This window comes from Pristis pectinata, chromosome 4 (assembly GCF_009764475.1).
Source record: "Pristis pectinata isolate sPriPec2 chromosome 4, sPriPec2.1.pri, whole genome shotgun sequence".
Lineage (NCBI taxonomy): Eukaryota > Metazoa > Chordata > Chondrichthyes > Rhinopristiformes > Pristidae > Pristis > Pristis pectinata.
The window spans coordinates 16043132-16062360 of NC_067408.1; the positions used below are offsets into that span (position 1 = coordinate 16043132).

At 41.8% G+C, this 19229-nt stretch overlaps 1 protein-coding gene across 1 annotated transcript in view; it reads left to right on the plus strand.

The window, feature by feature from the left end:
• The window catches only part of LOC127569170 (E3 ubiquitin-protein ligase SH3RF1-like), a 61682-nt gene extending 42562 nt beyond the window's left edge, over window positions 1-19120 (plus strand). Inside the window, exons 5-11 of the mRNA XM_052013560.1 lie at window positions 5014-5117; window positions 5607-5755; window positions 5848-6016; window positions 7394-7590; window positions 12770-13119; window positions 14837-15153; window positions 18776-19120. Coding sequence (XP_051869520.1) covers window positions 5014-5117; window positions 5607-5755; window positions 5848-6016; window positions 7394-7590; window positions 12770-13119; window positions 14837-15153; window positions 18776-18947 — 1458 coding nt within the window. The 3' untranslated portion in view covers window positions 18948-19120. The remainder of the gene's footprint in view (window positions 1-5013; window positions 5118-5606; window positions 5756-5847; window positions 6017-7393; window positions 7591-12769; window positions 13120-14836; window positions 15154-18775) is intronic.
• Window positions 19121-19229: the final 109 nt, after the last annotated feature.

A 19229-nucleotide genomic window follows, 5' to 3' on the forward strand; every position in this document is an offset into this window, starting at 1 on the left:
AGCATGGACGAGCTGGGCCAAAGGGCTTCTATCCGTCTGACTCCATGGCAGGGTTGTATGGCCCATACCTGCTGTTTTTTCTTACATTCTTAAGTAACTGTATTTCAGAAATAGAATTCCACAGGCATATGTTACTTTCTATGTATAGTACATAGAACAGAGGCCAAATTCCTACTCATTTTCATATAAAGGATTTGGAGAACATCACCTCCATCCCTGGAGCATTAACTGAATGCACTGCTCCATCTATCTGAAATACGTAGGGCTGATTTAAACTAGATCTTCTGCACACAATTCCCCTTTCCTGCACTGAATCTAGTCACCTTCTCCATGCCCTGGGTCTTTTCAATGTGTGCTCTAGGCCTCCATCTGAATTGAACCAGAATCTAGTAAAATTAATCAAAATCTGTATCCCATTACATGTATAGAACTCTGATTGCAATCTCTGGGTACAAACTACACCACCAGATCCAAACTCCTAGCTCCAATCAATGAACAGCTCAGCAGCTTTCCAGAATTGGTGAGCCACAGTAGCCCATTACTGCCTGGTGAAATGGGAAAGAAGAGTTCGCATGCAGTTCATACCTCCCATCAGCAGGGGAAGCAGTCCAGTTGGACACTGCATTTTCCTTCTGGTAATAAGAATCGGCCCTTATTTTCATACCTAAGTCCAAGAGGTTTAAAAAAATAAATGAACATTGGATTAATACATATCATTCCTTTTCTAGACAACTACTGCAATAGAATTCAGCTTCCCTTCAATGTTCTGAATGATACAAGACCTTGTGCTCTCTGAATAAATTTTTACTTGCTGTTTATAAAGAAAGAACCAGAATAAAATGCTCCATTAAACATTTATTTCACTTCTCAGTGCATGTACGAATATTAATCCATGGTCACATTTTAAAGTACAAGACTTCACTTGTCACACATGCAATACCCTTCTGTAAATAATATCTTGTAATAACTGCTGTGACAGCCTTGAGGTTGGGTCAAGATGACCTAATCAGTCTCAACAGCAGAAACCAAAACTGGAAAGTAATCACACAAGGAACAGCAGCCATGGATTTGATTTTTCATTTATCTGTGCTACATTAACCTTCCTTGCTTTGAACATATTGAGCTGGATCACACTGATGACTAGCAAGCAAGTCTTTACAGAACCGCCAACTAACTGCATTTCTCTTGCCAGCACATTCCAAGCTTCTGCACTGCAACACAGGCATTTTGAATCTACAGGTGAATCTGACCTCCGACTGTGTCCCACGACTGACCACTGAGTTTTGAGGGGTTCTGTAATGACATGATTGGGACATTTGCAAAAGGCAGATGAGAGAAAATTAGTCTGAAGTCATTGGACTAACTTAACAATGGCAAAAGACAGATTTGCTGGACATGGTTTGTTTGCACCTAGATCTAAACTGGAGCAATAGGAGAGTGTTCAATATAGCCTATAACTGCATGGTTGAGAAATTGTATTATATACTAGCTTTTTAGCATTAATAGAAATATGTAAAACCATTCCACTTAAAATGTCTAGAATTGGAATTGGAATTGGTTTATTATTGTCACATGTACCAAGGTACAATGAAAAACTTGTCTTGCATACCGTTCATACAGATCAATTCATTACACAGTGCATTGAAGGAGTACAGGGTAAAACAATAACAGAATGCATAACAGAACAATAATACAACAATAACAGAAAGTGTAACAGCTACAGAGAAAGTGCAGTGCAGGTAGACAATAAGGTGCCAGGGAACCGTTCAATAGTCTTATAACAGCAGGATAGAAGCCTGGTGGTATGTACTTTCAGGCTTTTGTATCTTCTGCCCAATGGAAGAGGGGGACAAGAGAAAATGTCTGGGGTGGGTGGGGTCTTTGATTATGCTGCCTGCTGTACCAAGTCCATGGAGGGGAAGCTGGTTTCTGTGATGTGCTGGGCTGTGTCCACAACTCTCTGCAGTTTCTTGCAGTCACGGGCAGAGCAGTTGCCGTACCAAGCCGCGATGCATCCAGATAGGACGCTTTCTATGGTGCATCGCTAAAAATTGGTGAGTGTCAAAGGGGACATGCCAAATTTCCTTAGCCTCCTGAGGAAATAGAGGCACTGGTGAGCTTTCTTGGCTATGGAATCTATGTAGTTGGACCAGGACAGGCTATTGGTGATGTTCACTCCCAGGAACTTGAAGCTCTCAACCCTCTCGACCTCAGCACTGTTGATGTAGATAGGAGCATGTATACTGCCTCCCTTCCTGAAGTCAATAACCAGCTCTTTTGTTTTGCTGACATTGAGGGAAAGGTTGTTGTCATGACACCATGTTACTATGGTCTCTATCTCCTTCTTGTACTCTGACTCAGCCACACAATAGGCCTTTACAAAGAGTCTAAATTTCATTTGAGGTTCCCGCTGCAAGATTGTTTTGCCCCAAGACAGCTGACACCATGCAGCAGCTTAGGAAAACAAAGCCTATATGTGGTCCAAGGGAGGTCCTTGAGAGACCACCTACCAGACCACATCCAACAATGCATGGCTGCAAGAAAGGAGAGGTCTCTCTCAACCCCACTTTAAAGAATGAAGTTTGGCATCCATCGCTGAAAAAGTACTCCCCTGTTACTGTTGCCTTGGTCCTCCCTATCTTTGCCCTCAAATATTGCCACCAACCTCCCGATCACCACCTCTAGATTGCCGTCGCCCCTGCCCCATCACCTCCAGTCACCACTACTTCACCATTCCTGCTTGCTCCCACTTCCCATTTGTACCTCTCCTCCCCAACCACCAACCATTTCACTTTGCTGCAGCCATTTGGAATCTGGACAATTGACTGTGACGGATTCCAATTTTCACTGGTAAGCTTCTTGTTGCTTTCGGCAGCATGTCGAACCCCAATGTCGCAGGCACCCCGAGTCAATCCCAACATCAGGTAAAAGATTTTGCAAAGTTAATAGGAAAATTCAAACTGTGTGTTTCCATTTTAAAAACCTTTTGGCAATTTAACAAACTGAAGGCAGGTGCTGTATAATTTCTGATCGTATCAAATTCCTCTTGTGTTTTAATTAGACTCTAGATGGCTCTGAGATTGTAATCCCCTGCTTTATTACAGCAGAAAGTCATGCTGCTGGCGAGTTCTCAATATAAAATCAGCCAGCCCAATCTCCTTTCATCTGTTTCTGTTTGTGCCCACCCTGACTCACACGCAATTCTTGTTTACATCCAGCCTTGGGCTGTGGAATACTCGAATGCCTTCAAACAACACTTGAAACCTTCAGACTGATTCTTAGATTAAAGACAATGTCCCCTCTTCAAGGATGTGTGGGCAATGGACCAGAAATATCTAAAAATGCATAAGGACTGCATAGCAGACTTTTCACCCGCTTGTAGAAACATGTCCAACAAATTCTAAATCCTCTGGATGCTTTTGGCTCTGATGTATGCAGCCATGATCTGCATCACTCATCATTCAGATTGTGTTACTGTTAAAGGATTAAAATAAATGGATAATATCAGATTTTCTCCCCTTGTTAAAGCAAGGAAACCTGTTCCTTGAACCATTAGAAATCATGAACATTATCAAAAAATTGTTTTTTTTTTGAAGGATTACATTGGCTAAGTGTATTATCTTGCTTGTCAAAAATATCTCGAAGCACTTCACACAACGAGTTTCTCTGAAATGCACAGACTTGTTTTGGCAAACAAGGGTAGTCACTTTTTACCCAACAAGTCTGCACAAGCAGAAATAAGATAAGTAATTAGTTACTCTTGAAAAAGCAGAAGAACTGCAGGTGCCTGAAATCCAAAATGTAAACAGAAACTGCTGGAAGTAGTCATCAGGTTAGGCAACATCTGTGGAGAAAGAAACGAGAGATAACATCTCAGACTGGTCATCTTTCATCAGAACTGTTAGTCTCCATTGGGTGGTGTCAGCTGAAGGGGGATTGTTGATCAGGACACAAGGAGAAGTCCCAGCACTTCATCCAAAACTGCCAGAGAAACTGTATCCGGATATCAATCCACTCGACATCCAAAGACATTTCAGCAATGTCACAACACTTCAAATGTAGGGTCATCCATGAACTTATTGAATGATGGGGCGGGTTTGAAGGACCACGTGGTCAACTCCTGCTTCTATTTTACATGCCCTCAATACTAAATTGCATGTCCAAGGCTCCTAACTATCTCAGTCAGAATCCATACCAGCTTAGCTATGTTAATGCTTTCCTCCATTCATGAGTTGCATAGTTAAAGGCCATATTTATAGGTTGGACAATGTACAACTCTATGCTCTGAGGCACAGAGTATGTGTGAGATGCACAGCAGAATGCAGGGAAAACAACAATATCTGATACATCCTGCATTTATAGATCAGATTGTGCATAAAGATAAAAATCTCCATGTGTTTCACAAACAAGGCAAGAAATGAGTAAATGAACAGTGAGCTACATGAAAGGAGAGCCTGACAGAAATGGGGGATGTCAGGGAGGCAGAGCTGAACTGTAATTAGAACAAAAATATATTCTGAAGGTGCAGAGAGACTGCTAAAGTTTGTAGATGGGGTTTGGAGAGGGCTATTCCACTGAAACATACATACATACACATTATGTCTTCCCCCCTTTACTGGCTGGACTCATCATGGTGTTATTTAATATATTGCTATTGATATGCTGCTGATTATCATTATTATTATTATTATCATGGTTCATTTGCACACTGCCTTTTTTTATACTTTATATTTGTGTAAGTATGTTTGTTTTATTTTATAGTTATAATTGCTCTTATTAATTTACTGTTTTGGTTTTTATTAGGCAAGGGAGTGCCATCGTAATCTCGTTGTGTTGTTGTTGCAACAGTACAATGACAAATAAAGAATTCTTCATCTTGAATTCTTCTTCTTCTCAATTCAACCTATTCTAATTCATTTGTAGTTCAGTATCTGCTGAAGCCTGGTTTCTCCCTCCGTCCCTGACATATTCAGGTGTGAATATTTGTAACTTGTGTTTTCTATCTTCTTTCAGACGCAGCATGGCCCTTTTGAAATTGGTGTGGCTGCCCCAGGTACCAGTGATACCAGTTCCCAGTATCACTCTGAAATGGTATATTTAAAGCCACAGGTACCCACGTAAGTACCAAAGACATGTCTGTGTATAATATTTCCCAGCCAAGGCAAGATTATTGAACCTCTGATCTGTCCATACTGTAACAACAATGACATGTTCCACTTGGTTTACATCATACATTAAACTTGTAAGGTTCACAAGACTTTAGCAATTAACAAGTAAGGTGATAGACTCATCACTGATACCTCTGATGTCTGATAGCTATTGAATACCATTTCTTCTTCTACCTCACTCCCCGCAGGAGCTCAGGTCAAAGCCTGCTTATGATATGTTTTTGCAGCAGGACTGAATTCACCTCGAATACCAGGCTGTGAAATTTCACAGCAGAGGGGTGAACAAGATGGTATTTGCCACCAGAGCATCCCACCTCCCAAAGATCTGGACACTGGGAATAAATTGGCATGTGGTTAATTTTAAGAAACAAAATGGTGCCTAGAGCAGGGTTAAGATCTGGAATGATGCCAAGTAGTTCTCCTGTTTGTCCTTTTAAGGAAAGGAGCTAAGTTAGAGATGAGACTCTTTGAGTCTGCCATCATCAAACCCTACAAGTCTTCCATCCTCTGTCAATCTCAGAGGGAATCTAGAATCCTTTATTTCCAATGTAGGCAACAACAGATACCTCCAATGGTCAATGCTAGAAGTAGGATAGTCACTCGGGATGGGGGTGAGGAGAGAGTTGTGGTTCTGTTTTGTATGTTCCAAAAGACGTGTCTCATTGAGCTCCCATTTGAGACATTATTTTATTCTCATTCTCAATCAGAAGATCAGAAGAACTGGAAGCACGGAAGGATGAAATATTTCACTTGTATGGGAAGCCTCCAGATGGATGGATTAGAGGGATGTCTGTGCAAATAAGCAAAACCGAGAGCCTACCCAGTAATTACACTGTGCCTATTAGCAGGTAATTAATAAATCTCTTAACTGTGGCTCTTAGTGCAGATGGAATTTATGATTAACAGTTAGATAATAAAGCATTTTTAAGGTCAGTAAAGTTAACCCTCAGCTTGAAAATAATACAAACACATTTGTTTTTGAACAGATTTCCCTTTCTCTGGTACACAACCATTTCAGAGTGGCCATGTTACTGGCAATACAAAAGCAATCGTGCTTTTTTGTAGTCTACGTTAATTGGCTCTGGCCCTCATTCATTACAGAAGGAAGCTCAGTAATTCAAAGTCTGTTACACTAAAACTAATTATTAATTTGCTCATTCCTTCATCATTCATGTTACACATGGGCCAGACATGTAAAAGTGGTGAAAATCCAATTTGCTCTCATGACTAATACATCCCACACCTTTAGTAATGTCACAGCAGGGGAATGAATGGGGACAACTCGAAGGAAATCTCTTTTTAAGCCTTCAAGAGGCCAACTCCTTACATGATATATTACCTATTAAAACGGGCTCTTCCTTAGTTGATAATCCAGACCAACCTCTCCAGGTTAGGTGAATCAGCTGCTCTCTCTGAATTTAAAATTAAAATGCTGAAAGAAGACTTAGATAAAGATGCATTACATTGGATGCATGAGTATCAGAGCTAATCCAACAAAACACAAATTGTGTTGGTGGGGTTAAAGTCTCTAATATTTGGGTGTTTGGGTGTTTAAACCTCTTATGAAGCCAGCAAGCCTGGTAACAAAGAGGACCTGCTGAAATTAATGGCTGGACTTCTTATCTTTGGGATCCCTTGCCTTTCTGGCTGTAGTCCAGGCTGTTTGTTTGGCAGCCTTCTGGGAGCTGGGGAGGGAGGGAGAGAGCCTTGGAGATGCTCCCTACTAATCAGGAGGCATTTGGGGATGGGGATGGTAGTGGGGAAGGCCAGGCATTGTGGCAGAGTGATAATTGCCAGGAAGGCTAAAGTCTACCTTGCAGGAATGAGGGGAGAGCTCCTGCTTCTTCAGGCCACAAGGAATACTGAAAAAATACTCCCTTTCATCTCTGGGTTTCCCAATTCTTGTGACAGCAGTGACTTTTTAAATAAAGGATGCAAGAAGTCTGATTTTCATACCTTAGTAAAAGTGTCCTCCTCTGCAATTGGAATCCACGATATCTGTAGATTAGGTATTGGACATCCTATCATTCTCTTTATTTAAGTTCTGAATTAAAATGCTGGAAATACTCAGCAGGTCAGGTAACATCTGTGGAAAGAGAAATCGAGTAAAGTTTTCAGGCCTGTGACTCTCCAAACCCACGATCTTCTTATGCCTAACATGGGAGATAATATCAGAGTCATACTATTGTAAATGGACTGATCTAGACGGTGTTATATTTTTGCAGAAACACTTGTGTGGTCACAGAGGGGAAAGGTTCCAACGGATTGCCAGCAACAACAAACACTCAAGAAAGAGGAGCGGCAACTGATGCCACTTTGAACTCACAAACAAGTCCTAATGGCAGGCGGGTTGCAGTAACATCACCTCCTGTTGCCTCAGGGGGTACAATAGCAAGACGTATATATGGGACTAGTTACAGGGGTAAGTTACTAACACTGTATAATAATAGGCAAACTCTGAAGGGGTCTAACAGTGCAGCTGAACTCTGCACCTGTTCTGGCTGAAACTTGATCCAGGGCTGCAGAGTACCCAGGCATTTCCTATGGATTGCACATTTTTCTCCCACACTATTACAATGAGTTTTTTTCCCTTTGTGCCAGTAAGAGAAAAAACACAGCAGGATCAAAATATGCAAACAGTGAAATTGTTGAGATTTTTTTTCTGAGTAGTAATTGATACAACAATTCCACCTGGTTGTGGCTGGCATGCCTTACTAAATGCAGCTATCGAAATGGGCCCCATGTAAAGAAAATTACAGGCCCGGTGTACTAGGATTGCAGAAGTTTGGGGAATATACACCCATTAAAGTACCAGCTTCTCAGATATTAATAGAATACCAATTAATGCAGGGGTCCGAGCCAATATTTATCCCTCAGTCAACATCACTGAAGCAAATGACTTAGTAATTATCACCTTTCTATTTGGACTCTTCTTGTGTACAAATTGGCTTTATTCCCTACATTACAACACACTTCAACTGTACTTTCTGGTGGGATGTTTTGAAAGTGCCAACCTTAGAACATAGAACAGTACAGAACAGAAACAGGCCCTTCAGCCCAGGACGTCTATGCCAAACATGATGCCAAATTAAATTAATCCCTTCTGCCTGCACGTGATCCATATCCTTCCAATCCCTGTATAGTCATGTGCCTATCTAAAAGCGTCTTAAGTGCCACAATCTTATCTGCTTCCACCACCACCCCTGGCAGCACGTTTCAAGCACTTGCCACTCCCTGTGTAAAAGAAACTTGTCCCGCACACCTCCTTTAACTTTTCCCCCTTTCACCTTAAAGCTATGCCCTCTGGTGTTTGACATTTCTGCCTGGGAAAAAGATTCAGCCTCCGATGCTCCAGAGGAAACAGTCCAAGTCTGTCCAACCTGCCCTTATTGCTAATACCCTCTAATCCAGGTAACATCCTGGTAAAGCTCGCATGAACCCTCTCCAAAGCCTCCACATCCTTCCTGTAATGGGCAGACCAGATTGCACACAATACTCCAAGTGCAGCCTAGCCAAAGTTCTATATAGTTTCAACATGACTTTTTTACTCTTATACTCAATGCCCTGCCAATCAAAGGCAAGCATGCCATGGAACCATAGAACACTACAGCTCAGAAAACAGGCCATTTAGCCCTTCTAGTCTGTGCAGAAATGTTATTCCACTAGTCCTATGTATCTGCTCCCAGTCCATAATCCTCCAGACCTGTCCTGTCCTTATCTATCCAATTTATTCTTGAAACTCAAGAGTGAGCCCACATTTACTACATCAGATAGCAGCCCATTCCATACTCCCACCACTTTCTGAGCAAAGAAGTTCTCCCTAATGTTCCCCCTAAACCTTTCCCCTTTCACCCTAAAGCCATGTCCTCTCGTAATTATCTCTCCAAATCTAGGTGGAAAGAGCCTACTCGCATAAACTCTGTCTATACCCCTCATAATTTTATAAACCTCTATCAAATCTCCCCTCATTCTTCTGTGCTCCACAGAATAAACATAGAACATAGAAACATAGAAGAACTACAGCACAATTCAGGCCCTTCGGCCCACAAAGCTGTGCCAAACATGTCCCTACCCTAGAAATTACTATGCTTACCCATAGCCCTCTATTTTATTCAGCTCCATGTACCTATCTAACAGTCTCTTGAAAGACCCTACCATATCCGTCTCCACCACCGTTTCCGGCAGCCCATTCCACGCACCCACCACTCTCTGAGTAAAAAACTTACCCCTGACATCTCCTCTATATCTACTTCCCAGCACCTTAAACCTATGTCCTCTTGTGGCCACCATTTCAGCCCTGGGGAAAAGCCTCTGACTATCCACTTGATCAATACCTCTCATCATCTTATATACCTCTATCAGGTCCCCCCCTCATCCTCCATCTCTCCAAGGAGAAAAGGCCGAGTTCCCTCAACCTGCTTTCATAAGTCATGCTCCGCATTCCAGGAAGCATCCTTGTAAATCTCCTCTGCACCCTCTCTATGGCTTCCACATCTTTCCTGTAGTGAGGCAACCAGAACTGAGCACAATACTCCAAGTGGGGTCTGACCAGGGACCTATATAGCTGCAACGATACCTCTCGACTCCTAAATTCAATTCCCCAATTGTTGAAGGACAATACACCATATGCCTTCTTAACCACAGAGTCAACCTGCGCAGCCACTTTGAGCGTCTTATGGACTCTGACCCCAAGATCCCTCTGGTCCTTCATTAATACTATATTCTGCCAACATATTTGACCCACCAAGATGAACCACTTCACACTTATCTGGGTTGAACTGCATCTGCCACTTCTCAGCCCAACTTTGCATCCTATCTATGTCCCTCTGTAACCTCTGACAGCCCTCCAAACTATCCACAACACCCCCAACCTTCGTGACATCCGCAAACTTACTAACCCACCCCTCCACTTCCTCATCCAGGTCATTTATAAAAATCACAAATAGTAAGGGTCCCAGTACAGATCCCTGAGGTACACCACTGGTCACTGACCTCCACTCAAAATACGACCCTTCAACAACCACTCTTTGCCTTCTGTGGGCCAGCCAGTTCTGGATCCACGCTGCAATGTCCCCTTGGATCCCTTGTCTCCTCACCTTCTCCATAAGCCTTGCATGGGATACCTTATCAAACGCCTTGCTGAAATCCATATACACTACATCTACTGCTCTCCCTTCATCGATGTGTTTAGTCACATCCTCAAAAAATTCAATCAGGTTCGTAAGGCAGGACCTGCCCTTGACAAAGCCATGCTGACTATTCCTAATCATATTATACCTCTCCAAATGTTCATAAATCCTGCCTCTCAGGATCTTCTCCATCAGCTTACCAACCACTGAGGTAAGACTCACCGGTCTATAATTCCCTGGGCTATCCCTACTCCCCTTCTTGAATAAGGGAACAACATCCGCAACCCTCCAATCTTCCGGAACCTCTCCCATCTCCATCGACGACGCAAAGATCATCGTCAGAGTCTCTGCAATCTCCTCCTTCACCTCCCACAGCAACCTGGGGTACATCCCATCCGGTCCCAGCGACTTATCTAACTTGATGCTTTCCAAAAGTTTCAGCACCACCTCTTTTCTAATATCTACATGCTCAAGCTTTTCAGGCCACTGCATGTCCCCAGTACAATCTCCTAGATCCTTTTCTGTAGTGAATACTGACATAAAGTATTCATTAAGTACCTCCGCTATTTCTTCTGGATCCATACACGCTTTCGCACTGCTGCACTTGATAGGCCCTATCCTTTCACATCTCATCTTCTTACTCTTCACATACTTGTAGAACGACTTGGGGTTTTCCTTAATCCCGCCCGCCAAGGTCTTCTCGTGTCCCCTTCTGGCTGTCCTAATCGCTCTCCTAAGTTCCTTCCTTTTAGCCTTGTACTCTTCCAGATCTCTAACATTACCTAGCTCTCTGTACCTTTTGTATGCTTCTCTTTTCCTTCTGACCAGATTTATTATAACCTTCATACACCACCGTTCCTGTATCCTCTCGTGACTCCCCTGTCTCATCGGAACATGTTTATGCAGAACTCCACACAAATACCCTCTGAATATTTGCCACATATCTTCCATACTTTTCCCAGAGAACATCTGTTCCCAATTTAATCTTCCAATTTCCTGTCTGAGAGCCTCATAATTCCCTTTACTCCAAGTAAACACCTTTCTAATCTGTCTGTTCCTATCTCTCTCCAGTGCTAACGTAAAGGAGATAGAATTATGATCACTATCACCAAAATGTTCACCCACTGAGAGATCTGACACCTGACCAGGTTCATTTCCCAATATCAAATCAAGCACAGCCTCTCCTCTTGTAGGTCTATCTACATACTGTGTCAAGAACCCTTCATGAACACACCTAACAAACTCCACCCCATCTAAACCCCTCACTGTCTGGAGATGCCAATCGATGTTTGGGAAATTAAAATCCCCCATCACCAACAACTCTGTTATTCTCACACCTTTCTAGGATCTGCTTCCCTATCTGCTCCTCAATAACTCTGTCACTATTGGGCGGCCTATAAAAAACACCCAGCACCGTTATCGACCCCTTCCTGTTCCTAACCTCCACCCACAGAGACTCCGTAGACAATCCCTCCACAACGTCCACCTTTTCCGCAGCCGTGACACTATCTCTGATCAACAGTGCCACTCCCCCACCTCTTTTACCTCCCTCCCTACCAGCCCCGGAGCCATCCAAGTGTCCGTAATGGCCACCACATCATAGCTCCAAGTATCAATCCAAGCTCTAAGCTCATCCGCCTTGTTCACAATACTCATTGTAATAAAGTCCTAACCTATTCAATCTTTCCCAGTAACTCAACTCCTGAAGACCCGGCAACATTCTAGTAAATCTCCTCTGCACTCTTTCAATCTTACAGATATCCTTCCTATAGTTAGGTGACCAGAACTGCACGCAAATCTCTTGTGCTGTCACTTCAGGGAGTTATGGAATTGGACCCCAAGATCCTCTGTATATCAATGCCAATAACGATCCTGCCATTAACTGTGTATCTTCCCTTTACATTTCACCTCCCAAAGTGCAACACCTCACACTTGCCCAGATTAAACTCCATCTGCCATTTCTCCAAATAAAAAGGGCAGGCACAGTAGTGTAGCGGTTAACATAACGCCTTACAGTGCCAGCGACCCGGATTCAAATCCGGCCACTGTCTGTAAGGAATTCGTACATTCTCCCCGTGTCTGCGTGGGTTTTCTCCGGGTGCTCTGGTTTCCTCCCACATTCCAAAGACGTATGGGTTAGGAAGTTATGGACATGCTATATTGGCGCCGGAAAGTGGCGACACTTGGGGGCTACCCCCAGAACACGCTACACAAAAAATGCATTTCACCATGTGTTTCGATGTACATGTGACTAATAAAGAGATCTCATCCTATCCCACCATATCCCTTGATAACTTTCTTCACTGTCCACAACTCTACCAGTTTTTTGTGGAGTCGCTGACAATTCTCAGCTTTCATCAGTCATTTCTCAAGTGGTGTACAATAATATGAGTTAATTTTTCATTGCTTCTTCTGTGATCGAGACAGAAAATTTACAGCAAGTTCAATCATTGCCTTTCTTTGTTCTTTTAGCAAATGCACATCGGCCAACTCTTGCAGTTCCTCCGGTACAGAGTCAGAGCACAAATAGCAGGTGTGTTCCGGCTGTGGTCATTCAAGCCCAACCTTTCGCATCCCACCAGCTCATGCAGGCCGTCGCTGCCCGCACAGGCCTTTCGAGCGCAGCAGCTCGAGCAAGCAGACCCAGTCTGCCCATCAGGCCCATGGTCAACACTGCCTCAACGACACCTCCCAGTGGCAAAGCATCAGCAGCACAAATCCAGGAAACTTCCAGTTGTAACGCTGCAGTGCGGGGATGTGTACCAGTGTCGAATTTTACACCATCACACTGTCAAGATGAGGACAGAAGCAGCCTGAACCAGGTGGGTTTTATTAGTGTTACCATGGATGGGTTAAAACAAAAAGGAGAAGACTTGACTCCTGTTTCTGGTAGTATTTGGGGAGGGAGAAGGAAACAAACACGGAGAGGATTCATGAACAGGAAAATTAAAGCGTTGTGAGTGAGGAAACGTTAGGTGTAAATAAGAGGAGATATCAGCTTTGGTTTGCTCTGTCTGAACAGGATGAGAGGGAAAAACAGAGTGCAGAGCTGTCTCATTAAATGGCCTTTCTCCATGTAAGCAGAAGGGCAACTGTGAGTTCAAACTGTGAGTTAGTGAGGAATAGAGACAATGGATGAGCTGTAAGCTCAATCCACTGATATACCAAAGGGAAGGAAGAATGGGAAATATACAAGAGAGGGAAGAAGATGCAAATATCAGAAGAATTTCTAATGCAATTTTATGATGCCTCTTTTCTTTACGTATTTCCTCACAACAGAAGGGTTCATTGAATCTATGCCAACGGCACTTGTGTCTCCCCCTATTCAATTATCTCTACAGCGGACATAATTCTCTCAGCTGAGTGAGGATAGGCATCCTATCCCATTGTTTCTAATCATCCCAGTTACTTTGTGCTTCACAATCCTGTGATTTTTTAAAAAATTGTCAAGGCATTAATTAACCACCATGTGTCTATTAAGGGAAAATAAACTGCATCAAACGCTAAAGAGGCAAAGTATTTATCAGAATATAGAAAGGTTTGAAGTGATAGTCTATGGTAGAAACAAAGAGGAGAGACAGCACGAATTAAATGGCATAGTTCTGAAGGGTGTACAGGAACACAGGGAGCTGGGTGCATGACTTCTTGCAACAAGGAGATAAAACTGAGACACTGGTGAATAAAGCATAGAGGATTCCAGGATTCATAAAGAAATGAATGGAGACCAAAGCAGAGGAGTTATGTTGAGCCCACATAAAACATTTGGAATATTGTGTCCTGTGATAACACTGTCATCAAATTACTGGACTAGCAATCCAGAAATTTGAGTTCAAATCTCAGTTTAGCACTTGTGGAAGTTAAATTCAGTTAATAATCTGGAATTAAAGACAACTAGTCATTAATAATAATGATCACAATGCGAACCTACTAGATTGTCATACAAAGTTGAAATAAAAAAACAAAATGCTGAAAAGATTCTAAAGGTCAGGCTGCATCTGTGGGGAGAGATAAACTGAGTTAACATCACAGTAAAATGATCTTAAACCAGAGATTAGCTGGCAAACCCTGATACAAACAGGGAAGTTTTATTCCTTGAAGTTATTCAATTCAATATTGAATCCCAAGGGCAGTAACATGCCTAGGGTGGAGGGTGAGATGGTGTTCCTTGAACTTACCATGGGTTTTGTTGGAATAGAGTAGGAGACTGATGTCAGAAGGGGATGGAGAATTAAAGTGGCAGATGACTGGAAGGTCAGGGTCACTGTTGCATCTGCAATGTAAAGGAGACTGCATTATGAGCACTGATTGCAATTGACTAAATAAGTAGTTGAAGTGAATTGCTGCTTTATGACTTTCTGGAAGCGAGTGAGGGAAATCAGATATGTGAATTACATGGACCTTGTCACTGCATCAGAAAGACCTCATTCAAAAGCAGATAATTCTCTTCTACTGCTATGACAAATAGATTCTTTTCTTTGAAAACTGGTGTATCATGATGCAATTTTGCAATGAATCTCATTTATTATTTCTTTTTTTCAGGCTCAGACTGGTCTTGGAGCTTCTGTGCCTCAATGTGCAGCTTCATCCACAAGACCTAAATTCCAGGCTGCCACAAAATCAGTAAAGCCGGAACAGGTCACAGAGGAACCAGTTCTACAAGAAACCCTTGCCCCCATCGTTTCTCACAACAGAGCTGGTTCATGTCCAACAGGAACTGAGGAGAAGGTTCAGATGGTACACAAAAAGACAGGCTCCTGGGATTCTTGTTATCGTTGCACCCCTCCATCTCCCCTGCACAGCTCCGCTGTGGAAGAGTGTCCAATATCATCACAAACTCATTCAATGTGCTTCAATAGGTAACACAATTTCTGAGAGTGGTGGTAATGAAAAAGGGGAGTAATTTTATTCATGCTAAGGGAAGTAGAAATATTAAATTCCATCAGTCCCTGCTGGCCACTATTTTCCCACCTTATAAAAATGGAAAATTGTCAGCATTTCAATCCAACTGTTTGATATTCACAGTTGGAAGCTGAATCCTTTCAATGATGGAATGGATTTGGAGAACAAGCTGTCATATTTTATGATGTCAGAATATTGGCAAAGTGGAAATGAGGGAGGCAGTTTAGCTCATCTTTATAGAAGCAGCTTTTATTCCCCATTACAACATGCAGCTGGCTCATGATTAACTCCAGGGTTGATACGCTATATTAACCTGACATGAATTACTGCATAAGTACACATCCCTATCCCACCGGAAAAATCAAGTAAAGGCCATGCCTAGACTGCTATAATGCACTAAAATTAAGTCATCCACTGGCACATAAGTGGGTAGTTTTCCTCTCCTCTCCGCCTTTATCAACTTTTGTTGTTTACCACATTTACCATGTAACTTTATGATTGGAAACATAATATTTTGCTAAAAGGTTCAAGCAAGCTCCATCCTGCAGACTGTGCTTAATGATTTAATGGACCATCAGGCAGGGTTACACACTCAGTTAAAACTGCATGAACCTATTGCGATGGTGATTACAAAGGCCACCAGCTGACTAAATTATGCAAGTTTATGTGTGTGGAAGGAGGTGACGTACGTTTCAATGAAGCAATAGAATTCTTTCACAGTGCTTTCCTGTGAAGAGAGAGTCAGAGTTCATCTGTTTTCATTTAAACTGTCACACTGCACCTTAAGTTGGAATGGCTCCTGATGCCTAGATCTTACTCTGAAGAATATTTGTTATAGAACAGCTTCTTCCCCTTCGCCATCAGATTTCTGAACGGTCCGTGAACCCATGAACACTACCTCATTATTCCGTGTTTTTGCACTATTTATTTATTTTTGTAATTTATAGTAATTTTTATGTCTTTGTACTGTACTGCTGCCACAAAGCAACAAATTTCACTTCATATAAGTCAGTGATAATAAACCTGATTCTGGTTCTCATGTCAAATACCTTAAATCCGTATCTTCTTGTTGCCATGCCAATTCCTCCTTAAAACCTTTCAAGGCTTTGAACACCATTATTAAATTTCCTCATAATTTTCTATATCTCCTTGGCAGTCTTCCTAACAGGTCCAGCTATCCTCAGAGACTTGTCTGCATCTATAGTATCTTTAAAACTGTATGATTTAATTCATAATCTCCTTGTTCTTCCAACCAAAATGAATCATTCCACACTTCTGTGCTTAATTTCCTCAACCGTCTGTCTGCCTATTTGAACAGTCTATCTAAATCTCCTGAAACCTGTTACTATTCTCCACACTGTTTACTGCATTTCTGATTAGCTCATCGTTATCACATTGACGCTAGTGGTTTCTTCCTGTGCACAAAAACTGGCTCTCTAAACATAACAAATTCACTTCAAAACATGGTACATTGGTTGTAAAGTGCCTTGGCGCATCCTGAGTTCATGAAAATGCCCATATAAATGCAAGTCTTGTCTTACTTTTATTAAGAACATTGCACAAGAAACAAGAGTGATTCTAAGCCGTCATGGCCAATTGAGCCTGCTCAAGCGTACAATAGATCACAATTAGTCTTTGACTTCACCTTTCCTATTCTATCACAAAATTCCTTAATTCCTTTAGTGTTTAAAAACCTATTCAATTTTTTCAATGACAAAACCTATAGTTTTTTTGAGGTGAGAATTCCAAAAATTCATCAGTTATTTTAGAAGCTAAATAGAAGCTAACATAATGTTTCCCTTTCTAATTGCTGGCTGTACCTGCATGTGTTTCATGAGTAATGCCCAAAATCTCTCTGAATCTATACAGGTGTCTCCCCTTTCGAAAGATACAGCTGAACATAAGAATTGGGAGTGGAACCAAGCTACAAGGGTCCTCAACCCTATTCCTCCATTTCATGAGACAATGGCTGGTCTGATTGTAACATCAATTCCACATTCCAGTCTTCCTGCAGTAAACTTTCACACCCTTGCAAAACAGGGATCTGTCTACCTCTGCCTTAAAAATATCCACGGGGCACCACCCTTTGAGGAAGGGAGCTCCACAAACTCACAACCCTTTGGGGAAGAAAAATCCACATCATCTCTGTTTTATTTTTAAACATTCACCCCAGTTCTGGATTCTCGCATATCCACTCTGTCAAGATCCCTGAGGATCTTATGTTTCAGTTAAGTCACACCTCACTCTTTTAAACTCCAGCAGCTACAAATCTAGCCTGACTAATCTTTCCTCATTATACAAACTGCCCATTCTAGATTTTGGTACACATTTTCTGAAATGCTTCCAGCACATTAACATATTTCCTTAATTAAGGAGATCGATACTTTGTATAGCACCCAGATGTGGTCTCACCCATGCACAATATGTGAAGCATAACCTCCCTGCTTTTGTGTTCAATTCCACCAGCAATAAACAATAAAATTCTGTAAGCAAAAGAGTAAAAGTTTTCTGCAAATCGTGCAGTAAGGCATGCAGATCGCTCTGTATCTCAGAGCTCTGCAGTTTCTCACCATTTAGACAATAGGATTCTTTATTATTTTTCCTGCTAAATTTCATATTATACTCCATTTGCTAAATCTTTGACCACTAACTTAACCTATCAATATCCCTTTATAGCCTCCGTATGTCCTCTTCATGACTTACTTTCCAACCTTTCTTTACGGCATCAACAAATTTAGCAACCATGCCTTTGGTACCTTCATCCAAGTCATTAATATCAATTGGTAAAAATTGAGGTGCACCACTCATTACATCTTGCTAATAAGAGAGTGACCCATTTAAGCTTCCTCTCTGTTTTTACCTTCTATCCTTGCTAATGTATCAGCTCTTATATCATGAGCTTTCATTTTCCATAATAACCTTTGATGTGGCACTTTATCAAATGCCTTCTGGAAATCTAAGTATAGTACATCCACCGGTTCCACTTCACCCATTGCGCATTAATTCTATGTACTTTTCTATTCATTAAACCAAAGTGGATAATTTCACATTATCTTGCTTTATAGAGCAACTGCCATTTTCTTCTCCATTTATTTATCCTATTGTTTTTTTTTGCAGAATACATATGGCCCCTCTACCTCTCTCACAGCTTGTTCTCCCACCTTGCTTTATATGATTAGCAAGTTTAGATATACCACCTAGATATGTCACATTGTTTTTTCATTGATGTCACTCATACAGCTGACTGTAAATAGCTGAAGCCTAAACACTGATTCTGTTTGTAATTGGCTATGTAAATAAGTTTCCACCTGAACCAAAAACTGTACAATATTAGTTTTCCATTACAACTAATTTCAAGGAGTCCACATGAAGAAGGGAGAGGAATGTAAAAGAGAAAATACGGATTGAGTTTTTGATAAAATCCAAAACATAGCTCCATTGTTAGTAAAACTGTGCAGTGGTCAGATAAGCCAACTGATTGAGGAGAGAAAGGGGCTCCTTTGTGACAGAAGGAAGTTTAAGCTCAGCTACATATCTGCTGCCTTCTCCTCACCACCCCACTACTTCTTCTTCCCACAGATGTCGAGCCGTCCTTTCTTATCCAGCCCAAGGAGAGGTGGAACTCGGTCTGGAGCAGGGGGACATTGTTCTAGTGCACAGGAAACGCCAGGACGGCTGGTTCCAAGGGACACACACGGAGAGTGGGAAGACAGGTCTTTTCCCAGGAAGCTTTGTAGAAAGTTTACAATGAGGTTGAAATCAAAAAATTGCTTGAAATTGAAAGGAAGTGGAATTTTCTCAATAAGGCAGCTTGGCCCAAACTCGGTGTATGGTGATGTTGCCAATGAGTTTTCACACACAATGTACTTAAACACGTGCAGTAATCTACAGGTTCTGGGAAGAATCATAATTAACTATTTTCCAACCGTGCACATGACATCTTGCATAACAATAGTACCAGGAGCCAATTCTACCCACAGTACCTCTCAAATAGATAGCAGCCCTCTTTCAGTCACAACATCGGAACTCCCTT